We start from the raw sequence: 12,927 nt of genomic DNA on the forward strand, positions 1-12,927 counted from the left end.
AGATTGTGAGGTCAGGAGATCGAGACCACCCTGGCTAACAAGGTGAAACTCCGTCTCTACTAAAAACACAAAAAAAATTAGCCGGGCGTGGTGGCGGGCGCCTGTGGTCCCAGCTACTCGGGAGGCTGAGGCAGGAGAATGGCATGAACTCGGGAGGCAGAGCTTGCAGTGAGCCGAGATCGGGCCACTGCACACCAGCCTGGGCAACAGAGCGAAACTCCCTCTCAAAAAAAAAAAAGAAAAAAAAGAAATATTTCAGTTTATTTAAATTGTGAAGTAGAACATGACACTGAATTTGTAGCTAGTACTAGAGAAAGGACTTAACTGTTTAGTGTTCAATGAGAACAGCTTCTACACAGGATCCCAAGAGACTTACAGGAAAGGGGCAAAGCCCTAATATCAACCAAACAAAATGTTTCCAATAGATTATACAAAAATTTATACTTCATTTCCCTTTGTTGATATTTAGAAAGTGCAGATTTAACAAAAGGTAGCCATATCCTTTCTATGTACAATGCCGATTTAATCATGCAAACAAAACTGTCAGTGCGTTTTCCAAAGTCCCAGTGTTTAGCTTTCAAACCTTAAGTCATGGCATTGAGTAAGAATTAAAGGGGGTTAAAATAAAAGAGCTAATGCCACATTCCAGATAAAGGGAAGCAACAAATAACATTAATCTAACAACAGTAGGTTTAATCTAAACTTTTCAAAAAGCTTAACATCTTTATTTTTTTAGTGGAAAATTAGGGATTATTTGGCATGCTGCTTTTTACTAGTAGTAAACAAATGATAAAGTCAAGTGCAGGAACAACCTAACAACCAGTAAGGCATATAAAACTGATTTTAGGGCACTATCTGAAAAATTCTGGATTTTCTTCTTTTTTTTTTCAACAAGGAAAGATCTTCATTTGGGAATAAAGCATTGCAATGGGAATTATACATACCACAGTAAATTATTTGTGTATTCAGGGAAGTAAAGAAAGATAAAGGTTTTTAAAGGCAAAAATGAGGAGGAGTACATAATTGTTTTGAAATAATTATCCTTGGCTACAAAGATCAAAACAGGGTGATGCTAGTCTGAAGCTGGTCAAGCAGTGGTTGGGCAGATGTCCTTGGAGAAATATTTTTTGAGTAAGGTTGTGATGGCCTTTGTGAAGGCTGTAGGTTTTGCAGTCTTTTTCGTTATAAAACATACAAGTGTGAGACCCCTCTCTTCATGGCCTTCCTTGGCTCTGTTTGTCAGGGTTTTAATATTAATGACTACATTTTGACTCTGACAACTTTCACACATGCAGTTTTTGCTAAATGTTTGATCAGCAAATAGATGAGGTACACAATATTTTATTCCCATAGTGTATCTGGTCCATTATTTACCAGACCGAACCAACCTCCCATGATCAAATGTCACGTTTCTGTATCCTTCCATAACACAGGCTTCCAAGTCCTAGACCTGGGGTCATCTTCTTGTGTTCTTCGTAAGATTAGTTTCTAAATTCAAGATAAAATTGCTCAGCACAAAAACTGACAAAGAAAATACCTCCTGGAACCAAATACATAGTTTAATCATTGTGGTGAAAGAAGGGACATTTATTTGATTATGAAATAGAAACTGGCCAGGCGCGGTGGCTCATGCCTGTAATCCCAGCACTTTGGGAGGCCGAGGCAGGCAGATCATCTGAGGTCAGGAGTTCAAGACCAGCCTGACCAACATGGAGAAAACCCTGTCTCTACTAAAAACACAAAATTAGCTGGGCGTGGTGGCACATGCCTGTAATCCCAGCTACTAGGGAGGCTGAGGCAGAAGAATCGCTTGAACCTGGGAGGCAGAGGTTGCGGTGAGCCAAGATTGCGCCACGGCACTCCAGCCTGGGCAACAAGAGCAAAACTTCGTCAGAAAGACAGAAAGAAAGACAGAAAGACAGACAGAAAGACGCAGGAAGGAAGGAAGGAAGGAAGGAAGGAAGGAAGGAAGGAAGGAAGGAAGGAAGGAAGGAAGGAAGGAAGGAAGGAAGGAAGGAAGGAAGGAAGGAAGGAGGGAGGGAGGGAGGAAAGGAGGGAGGGAAGAAGGAAACAAACCAGGATTTGTTTAAATTGGCAAAGCCGGCCGGACATGGTGTCTCATGCCTGTAATCCCAGCACTTTGGGAGGACGAGGCGGGTGGACCACCTGAGGTCCGGAGTTCGAGACCAACCTGACCAACATGGTGAAACCCCGTCTCTACTAAAAATACAAAAATTAGCCAGGTGTAGTGGTGGGCGCCTGTAATCTCAGCTACTCGGGAGGCTGAGGCAGGAGAATCACCTGAACTCGGGAGGCGGAGGTTGTGGTGAGCCGAGATCATGCCATTGCACTCCAGCATGGATGACAGAGTGAGACTCCATCTCAAAAATAAAATAAAATAAAACAAATTGGCAAAGCCAGCGTTGTTTCGAGCTTCTGTGTCTTCACAAGTCATAACCTTCAAAGTTATTGTTGCAATCACAAATATATGAGGTTGACCATTGTGTTATTCACATTGCACGACTCCCTGGGTGTCATAACTGGAAGACAGTGAAAACATACATGAAATTGTTTATAATCAGGGGTCAAAGAATAACTAAAACCAGGACCTGGACTGACTATATTTTGGATTGTTTTTGTTTGGAGGATTTACTCCCCTGAAAAAACACTTCAATCTGCCAACTTCTACAAAGAATTCTTCTACTAGCAAAATGAATTACACGTTGCAAGACATCATATAATCTCATCTAGACCCCTGCTTCATGGATTTTGAGAGCAGATACACCCCTATGTTGTTTGCTTATGTGAGCCAAGAGGTCATTAAAATGCTATTCACGACACAGAAAGACTTCTCAATGGAAGCTGCTGTCCTAAACTTAGCCTCTGCTAGAAATGAATCATGCTATTCACAAGTCTTTCAACAAAAGTATCCTCCATCTTAACTATTTTTAAGAGTACAGTGCAGCGGTATTAAATACATTCATGTTATGCAACCTTCACCACCATCCATCTCCAGAACTCCATCTTGTAAAACAATCTCTGTACCCATTAAACAATAACTCCCCATTTCCCTCTATTCCTAGCCACCAACAAATACCATTCTACTTTCTGGCCCTATTATATTGACTCCTTTAGGGAATGTCATATAAGTGGAATCACAGAGTATTTGTCCTTTTGAGGATTTTTTTTTTTTTTTTTGAGATGGAGTCTCACTCTGTCACAGGGTCTTGCTCTGTTGCCCAAGTTGGAGTGCAGTGGTGCAATTATAGCGCACTGCAGCCTTAAATTTCTGGGTTCATGCACTCCTCCCACCTTAGCCTCCCAAGTAGCTGGAACTACAGGCACACTCCATAGTGCCTGGCTAAAGCATCCGTCCTTTTGTGACTGGCTTATTTAGCATAATGTCCTCAAGGTTCACCTATGTCAGAGCGTTATGTCAGAATTTTCTTCCTTTTTAAGGCTGAGTAATACTCCTTTGTATGGATATACCACACTGTATTTATTCATCCATCAATGGACACTCAGGTTGCTTCCACGTTTTAGCTATTGTGAATAATGATGTTATGAACACAGGTGTACAAACATCTATTCAAGGTCTTCCTTTAAACTTTTCTGGATATATACCCAAAAGTGAAATTGCTGAGTCATATAGTAATTCTATTTTTAATTTTTTGAGGATCCACCATACTGTTTTCCACAGCAGCCCCACCATTTTACATTCTCACCAACAGTACACAAGGGTTCCAATTTCTCCACATCCTCACCAACTCCTGTTTTGCCCATTTTGAATCAACTTTTTTGCCAGGTGCAATGACTCATGCCTATATTCCTAGCACTTTGGGAGGTGAAGGTGGGAGGATGACTCAAAACCAGGAGTTCAAGACCAGCCTGAGCAACATGGTAAGACCCTGTCTCTACAAAAAATAAAAATAAAAAAAATAGCAAGCACACAGATGCACACCTATAGTCCCAGCTACTTGGAAGGCTGAGGCAGAAGGATCCCTTAAGCCTAGGAGGTCGAGACTGAAGTGAGCTATGATTGTACCACTGTAGTCCAGCCTAGGGAACAGAGCGAGACCCTGTCTCTTAAAAAAATAAAAATCTGTTTTTTTCTTGTTGCATTTTGGGAATCTCTATACATTCTATGTATTAATCCCTTTTCAGATACATGATTTGCAAATACTTCTCCATCTTGTGAGCTCCTTTTTACTGTTGAGTTTTTTGATATACGAATCTTTCATCAAGTCCAATTTGTCTATTTCTTCTTTTGTTGCCTGTGCCTTTGGGGTCATAGTCAAGAAATTATTGCCACATACAATGTGAAGTTTGTGCCCTCAGTTTTCCCGTAAGGGTTTTGCAGTTTTAGGTCTTACTTTTGAACTTTAATCCATTTTAACTTAATTTTTGTATATGGTGTAAAGTAATAATCCAAATTCATTTTGCCTGTGGATTTCCACTACTCTCAGCATCATTCGACTGTCCTTTTCCCATTAATTGGTGTTGACACCCTTACTGAAAATCATGGACCATGTATATGAGGGTTTATTTCTGGGCTCTCTACTCCTTTGGTCTATGTGTCTTTATGCCAATACCATACTGTTTTGATGATTGTAGCTTTGTAGTAAGATTTAAAATCAGGAAGTGTGAGTCTTCCAGCTTTGTACTTCTTTTTCAAGATTGTTTTGACTATTCAGGGTTCCTTGATATTCCATATGAATTTCAGGATGGATTTTTCTATTTACGAAAAAAAAGTCATTAGGATTTTGGCAGAGATTGCATTGAATCTGTAGATCACATTGTGTAGTACTGACATTTTAACAATATTGCCTTCCAATCCATGAATAGAGGATGTATTTCCATTTGTTTATGTTTTTAATTTCTTTCAGCAATGTTTTGCACTTCTCATTGTCTAAGACTTTCACTTATTTGATTAATCCCTGAGTATTTTATTATTTTTTATGCTATTGCCAATAGAATAGTTTTGTAATTTCCTTTTTAGGTTGTTCATTGTTAGGGTATAGAAGTGAAACTGAACCGGGCGTGGTGGCTCACGCCTGTAATCCCAGCACTTTGGGAAGTTGAGGCGGGTGGATCACGAGGTCAAGAGCGCAAGACCATCCTGGCCAACATGGTGAAACCCCATCTCTACTAAAAATACAAAAATTATCTGGGCGTGGTGGCATGCCTGTAGTCCCAGTTACTTGGGAGGCTGAGGCAGCAGAATCCCTTGAGCCCAGGAGGCTGAAGTTGCAGTGAGCCGAGATCATGCCACTGTACTCTAGCCTGGCAACAGAGTGAGACTCTGTCTCAAAAAAAATAATAATAGTAGAAATGAAACTGAATTTTGTGTGTTAACTTTGCGGACTGCTACTTTGCTGAATTCAATTATTAGTTGTGACAGTTTTTTGTGGAATCTAGGATTTTCAACATATAAAATTATATCATCTGCAAACAGAGATAATGTTACTTCTTCCATTCCAATTTGGATACATTTTATTTCTTAGCCTTCCTTGATTGCTCTGGCTAGAAATTCTAGTACTAAGTTAAGTAAAAGTGGTGAAAGGAGACAACCTCACCTTGTTCCTGATCTTACAGGAAAAGCTTTCAATCTTTCATCAAGTATGATGTTAGTTGTGGGCTTTTCATATATGGCTTTTATTATGCTAGTAGTTTCCTTCTATTCCTACTTTGTTGAGTGTTTTTAATATGAACAACTCCATAGAAATGTACTTTACCTTAAGAAAAATGATCCAATAACCCAGAACTTTTAATTCAGTAGCAAAATGAATAAAAACAGGCTGGGCACAGCGGCTCATGCCTATAATCCCAGCACACTGGGAGGCTGAGTGGGAGATTGCCTGTGCCCAGGAGTTCAGGACCAACCTGAGCAACATGGTGAGTGAGACCCACTCTCTACCAAACATTTAAAAATTAGTCAGGCATGGTGGCACGTGCCTGTAGTCCCAGCTACTTAAGAGGCTTAGATGAGAGGATATCTTGAGCCCAGAAGGCTGAGGCTGCAGTAAGCTGTGACCATGCCACTGTACTCTAGCCTAGGTGACAGAGCAAGACCTTGTCTCAAAAGAAGAAAAAAAAAAACAGAAAGACATGAATCTTCCCACAATGAAAAATCTTTCTTTGATTGCAATCAAGTACTGTTGAATATTATATAAAGCAGCCCTGATTGTAATATATAAAAAGTTATGCCTGGCTCCTTAACTTGCTTTTGAACGTTCCAAAACTTTGTCTTTCTAAACTTTTCTCTTTTTATGTACTTCCTTACAGATCTTAAAATTGTACATAGACACACATATATTATGCATGACATGGTCCTATTTCATTTTAAGTCTTATACAATTTAATACTTAGCTAACAAGGTGTAAACTAGAAGACTATGACAATGACCAAAAAGCAAATGACCTGATAGCTTAAGCTTTATGTCATCCACACAAAATATCCTACTAAGTTTGCAATTCATCAGAAACAATTCATTCAACTCATTAAAATGTAAGATAAATACAATCCAAGATACTTCCTTACCTTTACTTACAAATATTTATGTTCTCTATCTACATAGCAGTAGAAGAAATACTATAATCAGAGAAATATTTGGGTCTCTACTTCAATCTGATAATCTCAGGAAGCAGGACAAAATAAAATTTGTAAGGCAAGTAGCACACACTAAGTACTAGAAAAATGGGTTCACACAATTAAGTTCAAAGGAAGGTATACTCAATGTGAGTTAAGGTGGTAAGAAAAGTTCTGAAAAGGTCTTTGGTCATGGTTTCGGTGGCAAGACAGGTGTCAAACAAGTAAGTGGAGAAGGAAGACTGCCTTCAAGAAGCTCTTCCAGTGGCTAGCTCATTGATCTTTAAATCTCTGTTAAAAGGACACCCACTACCCAAAAAGGCCTTCTCTGACCTCCAGTTCTAAGTGGGAGAAGTGCTTCAAGTGTATTAATAGATTATGATCATCTATAATTACCTTACTGGATGATTTGTTTACTCATATTTGTCTTCACATTTGGAGGCTGGCTCCTTGGGAGTAGGAACTAGGTCTGTTTTGTTCACTGCTACACCTGAGCCCCTAACGATCCAGGCCCTGGCAGACAGTCAATAGATATCTGCTAAGTGACTGAAAGCCAGCAATTACAGTAGAGAACAGAGCAGGATCTAATTGGAAAGGATTAGGAAAAAGGGAAAAGCAGCCAGGTGCTGTGGCTCATGCCTGTAATCCCAGCACTTTGGGAGGCCAAGGCAGGCAGATCACTTGAGGTCAGCAGTTCAAGACCAGTCTGGCCAACATGGTGAAACCCCATTTCTACTAAAAATACAAAAATTAGCTGGGTGTGGTGGCTCACACCTGTAATCCCAGCTACGAGGGAGGCTGAGGCACAAGAATCACTTGAACCCAGGAGGCAGAGGTTGCAGAGCCGAAATCATGCCACTGCACTCCAGCCTGGGCAACAGAGCAAGACTCCATCCCAAAAAAAAGGGTCGGGGGAAGAGAAAAGAGGAACACAGACCAAACCAGTCTTTCTATAAGTTTAACAGTGAAGATAAATAAAACCAGAGTTCAAAGGAAAAGTAGGGCCAAGGAAGATGTTCACGTTGACCCTCAGGTTGAAGGAAAAAATGAGTTGGTATTTGAGCTGGTCCATGAAAAGGAGAATTACTATGTGGATACATGAAAAAGACAAAGAAGACGCTTTTCGGAAGAGAAAAAACAGTTGAACTAAAGCTGAAGGATCAGAAGTAAGCATGGCAAGTGTCAGGGGGTAATGTGGCCTGGCTGAAACAAAAGGTGTACTCTAGGGTCCAGCAAGAAAGCAATCCAGGTAAGGAGGGATAATATAAGACTGCAGAGGGCCTTGAAGGAGGGATAATGTAAGACTGCAGAGGGCCTTGAACAGAAATTTGGCTTAAGTTCCATATCCAATATGTTCTGATATTTTTGCTACCATTTCAGAGGAAAAAAAGTGTATGCAGTAACAAGGAGGTTATTCAAAGGAGTATGCGGCAAGATTCGCTGTAATTTTAGTATAAAATTTGGTAGGACACTTCTATCATGATAAACTTTACTCCTTTCCTTCTCCTAACAGTATATGCAATGTAATGTGAAAACCGTCTAGTTGACAATAATGAATCCTGACATCTGGCTTTTTGTAACATACAAGCAATAGGAGCTGTAAGATGACCACACACATCGCTCTTGATCATGCATGACATGCAAGTCTGATGTAAACAATATCTATTCTTCATGGCTCATTTGAAAGGAAAAGCAACAGAAGAAACAAATATTATAAAAGGGAAAACCACTATGCAGTCGTTTAACAGAGAACTGGAGAGTAAAAGACCTTTTATATTCTATCCACCCTTTAGCAAAAGACAAACACTTGCATAGAAAATTAGTACGGGCCGGTGCAGTGGCTCACGTCTGTAATCCCAGCACTTTGGGAGGCTGAGGCAGGAGGATTACTTGAGCCCACTTTAGAGCCACTTTAGAGACCAGCCTGGGCAACACCAGGAGACCTTATTTCTACAAAAAAAAAAAAAAAAAAGGATGTGTGTGTGTATGTATGTGTGTATAGTTATATATGCATATATAATACATACATGTATGTATATATACCTATGTGCATATATACGTATATTACATGCATATATACATATATGTACACGTATAAAATGTCTACATGTACATATATAAAACATGTGTGCGTGTGTGTACATATATAAAACATATATGTAGGTACATATGTGCATGTGCATTTTTTTTTTTAAACTAGCCAGGCATGCTGTGGCATGCACCTGTGGTCCTGGCTACTCAGGGGGCTGAGGTGGGAGGATCACTTGAGCCCAGGAGGTTGAGGCTACAGTGAGCCGTGATCATGCCACTGCACTACAGCCCTGGTGACACAACGTGACTCTGTCTCAAAAAAAAAAAAAGAATGGCCAGGCGCGGTGGCTCAAGCCTGTAATCCCAGCACTTTGGGAGGCCGAGACGGGTGGATCACGGGGTCAGGAGATCGAGACCATCCTGGCTAACACGGTGAAACCCCGTCTCCACTAAAAAAATACAAAAAAAACTAGCCGGGCGTGGTGGCGGGCGCCTACAGTAGTCCCAGCTACTCAGGAGGCTGAGGCAGGAGAATGGCGTAAACCCGGGAGGTGGAGCTTGCAGCGAGCTGAGATCCGGCCACTGCACTCCAGCCTGGGCGACAGAGCAAGACTCCGTCTCAAAAAAAAAAAAAAAAGAAAGAAAGAAAAAAGAAATGGCACAATAACGACCATTACAAACCAATATGCACCTAAACAGTAAATACAAATTTTTCATCCTCAGCTCCAAAAAAAAACACTAAAATGATTTTTCTATGATGAATTACAAGATTTTGTTTTGAACTTTGTATATTCTTATGCCTCTATTTTTCCCTGACAACCAATTACTGCCTTATTACCATGTTTTCAGAGATTACAAAGTATATTTTAAAGTTATCTAGCTAAGTGTTTATTATGTTCCCTAGCATTTCAACTTGCTTAAATATACAAATTTAACTATTTTGCGAGAAAAAAACAAAATGAATACAGAATGTAACCTTTGCTAAATATTTCACAATTATGATTCACATCAGCATTCTTTACCTATTTCGCTCAATTACAATGAGCTTCCTCAGAATGCATGTTTTGCAAATAGTCAAGTCTGATCTATTTTTCCTATTTTCACTAGAGGGGACAATGACCCGGCTTCCAAATGGCCTGAAAGTTAAGCTGAAGAATAAAAGCAACATGGTTATTTTTAGAACTCTACAGGCATAAAAATATAGCACTAAACTGTGACCTACAGCTGTGCACAGCAAAGCATCACATCATGCGACAGTCTTCACTGTAGCTCGGAGCGCATCTGTGGTGCTTTAGACGACCATTCTTCACTTCATTACCAAAGACATGTCGGAATGCATTTAGGACCAGCATCCATAGCTGCTGGCATTTTTTTCAAGTAGACTGAGCTACATTCAAAAGGCAGACCATTATATAACTTGTGAAGATTAAATGTAAGTTATTTTTGTCATTTCTTCTAGCTTACTTACAAGGTGAATTAATAAGCATTCTCTCCAAATGAAGACATCACAGCCTCATTCCTAACATAGAAAGTTATTTATTTCAAATACAATTTTGGTGGGTAAATAAGGCAGTGCATTCCTTCAACAGAGGACACATCCAGGAGAGCAAGATATGCCCGAGTGAAACACAGCTCCATCACCAATTTCAGGCAACTCTTTGGCAACATCACATCAGCCCATCAGCTTAACAGGTAAGCTTTAAACCTTTTCTATACAAAACATAAATCAAAAGTATTTACAGGCAGCACTTGCCTCGACATTAACATTTTAAGTCTCCTAAAAACTTTTCACAGCAAGTGTTAGTGTTATTTTCAGGTATCATTCAGCCTATATATTATCTCTGACTTTGTATATCTAATTTCTGCTAAGCTACATAAAAGCATTTTCAAAGCTTGGTTTCTGCCACTGACCTAGTTAAAAATTAAGATGTTAATCCATGTTCTAATCTTATTTTGACCTGCATAGCTAACCCGTGAAAAAAAAATCATGCACTTTTCGGGCAAATTTATTGTAAAGAAACAAATATTTGCTCAGAAGAACCATAACGTTTTGAGCAAATAAACACGGGAAAATATTTCCATAGGCTAAAAATGCCACTTTTTGGCTGGATGAAATGGCCCAGAAACGATTCCTACAAACCCAGACACTATGCTGGCTCAGATGTAGTGACAAAGACTCTGCTTCGGGAATTAAAATGGCACCTAAAGGAGCGAGAGAGATTAATACAAGAAATCGAAAATGAACAAAAAGTGAAAAAAACAGGTGTGGATTACAACTGGCTCAGAAACTACCAGAATCCCCACACAACTATCTCAGTGACTGAACAAAGACAACTTGAAGTTCTTTGCTCACAAGTTCAACCCTGCCAAACTGGAACTATTCTCAGCAGGTAAAAATACTATGTTCTCTTATGATACTCGCTACTGCTAAGTCTAAGTTCCTCATACATTTTGACTAGAAATTGTATTCTATCATGTAAATTCTCTAACTGTGTAGCTATCTGGTGAGAAATGGTTTTAAATTACCTAAAATTTCTTTACTAGAAGCATAATTTTAAAACAACATGCATTAATACTCAAAAGGTGGGTAACTTGTATACAAGCACATTATTCTGCTGCATTTTGGAGATAAGGAGATATAACAAAAAATGTTCTAAACAGAATATTCATTACCACATTCCCTCCAGATTTCGAGAAGTTTTGGCAGAAAATGATGTACTGCCATGGGAAATAGTCTACATCTTCAAGCAAGTTCTGAAAGACTTCCTAAGCAGCTCTGACAGAGGGGGTGAGCAAGAGGACCTGGAGGACTCAGGGAGCACAGACTACCCTGCTCCTTCTGTGATCCCAGGTGACAGCTCCAAGAGGGCAGGCAAAGATGAAATACCCACCATTTCCAGTTACGTAGATAGAAACACAAAGGAGAGGTTCCCAGTGTTCTCACACAGAATATGGAACCTACCATATTATCACCCATCTAGTTAAGTTACTTATAACTAGAGGAGTTTTTATGACCACCTTAGAACTCTTAATATTAAGAATAAGAAAATGTGATGTGACTTAAAGTTTTTCTATGTTACAAGGTCAGTATCCTGGGGATGTATCCTATGTTTTCAGTAGTATTCTTTTTTTAACCACTCTAAACATGCTATGTTTTCATTGAATAGTATGCTTTTAACTAAAATGTTTCCTAAGTATTTTGAAAAAATGTTTGAAGTATTTTCTTATACCTCAAACCCACCTCACAGGAACTAAATCAACTTTAGGATGAAGTTTGACAAATTCTGTATAAAACTTAGATATTAACCTTGACTTTTATTCTACAACAAAGTACATATAGAATTAAATAAATGATTAATGTGAATCCTATCTTTACAATATAACAGAAATGAGAAGTCAACATCCCATTATGTGATCATTCTCAGCAGGGGATGGGGAGAAGGGCGGTGAGGGAAAAAATAACATGTAGTTTAAAAATGAAGCAGGGCTTTAACCCAAACTCAACTTTGGTTTTAATCACAGTACTTTTAAGCTCAACATTAAGGGAACGTGTAATAAAACTCAGCTCTATATTACATCAGTAAAGATAAATGGGCTGATTTAGCAACATGAGTAGCTGCTACTCTCAAAGAAAAACATTCACTGTTGGTGAATAATTTAAACTTATACTCAGGTGAAATAGCAAAATATTTAATGTATAAAATCTGGCTTTTCATAACTTTATTAAAAGTAGGAAACTATATATTAGTCAGATTTTTTTTTATAAAGTGCTAGAATTCATTCTTAAAGGTAAGTCCAAGGAACCTAATTATAACTTCATATTCAAAGATTTACCGGTTTACTTTCATCTAAAAATAAAAAATTGTATGTGTCAAAATTGGAACAACCTGGGTGTGGTGGCACACACCTGTAGTCCTGGCTACTCAGGAGGCTGAGACAGGAAGCTCACCCGAGCCCAGGAGTTTAAGGCCGCAGTGAGCTATGATCACACCACTGCACCCCAACCTAGGCAACAGAGAAAGACCTTGTCTCAAAAAAAATAAAAAACACTTTTTTTCAAAAAGACTAGAACTAAATATACACTACTAAATATATATACATATATATATATATCTTCTAACTTTATTCTCCCTGCATTCTTAGCCAACTTCTGTACCAGTTTCAACTGACCTCAATTTGATCTTAAATCCCAACCATGTAATGCAACCCACCTGATTAGGGTTTAACACGACAACATAAACAGAAACACAGTCCCAAGTAGATTTAAAATAAAGACACGTCTCATTCCTGCTCTGAAATTTTCAGTTT

The 12,927-nt window shown here is 39.0% G+C and overlaps 2 protein-coding genes across 2 annotated transcripts in view; one reads left to right on the forward strand and one right to left on the reverse strand.

The window, feature by feature from the left end:
* TDRD9 (tudor domain containing 9) overlaps positions 1-12,616 on the reverse strand; it is a 136,094-nt gene extending 123,478 nt beyond the window's left edge. The window contains exon 1 of the mRNA XM_011951409.1: positions 12,527-12,616. The gene's annotated coding sequence lies outside the window, so the exon portion shown is untranslated. The remainder of the gene's footprint in view (positions 1-12,526) is intronic.
* Positions 10,095-11,985, forward strand: RD3L (retinal degeneration 3-like). Its single transcript, XM_011951408.1, has 3 exons — positions 10,095-10,311; positions 10,704-11,009; positions 11,307-11,985. The coding sequence occupies exons 2-3, from the start codon at positions 10,711-10,713 to the stop codon at positions 11,602-11,604; spliced, it is 597 nt and encodes a 198-aa protein (XP_011806798.1). The 5' UTR covers positions 10,095-10,311; positions 10,704-10,710; the 3' UTR covers positions 11,605-11,985.
* Positions 12,617-12,927: the final 311 nt, after the last annotated feature.

This window comes from Colobus angolensis, unplaced genomic scaffold (assembly GCF_000951035.1).
Source record: "Colobus angolensis palliatus isolate OR3802 unplaced genomic scaffold, Cang.pa_1.0 Scaffold32, whole genome shotgun sequence".
In the NCBI taxonomy this organism is placed as follows: Eukaryota; Metazoa; Chordata; class Mammalia; order Primates; family Cercopithecidae; genus Colobus; species Colobus angolensis.

Bases quoted from the DNA above. Each gene is read 5' to 3' on its own strand.
- RD3L (XM_011951408.1), top strand. From the start codon at position 10,711: ATGCCACTTTTTGGCTGGATGAAATGGCCCAGAAACGATTCCTACAAA. The intron at 11,010-11,306 runs GTAAAAATACTA...CATTCCCTCCAG, and splicing joins ACTGGAACTATTCTCAGCAG to ATTTCGAGAAGTTTTGGCAG.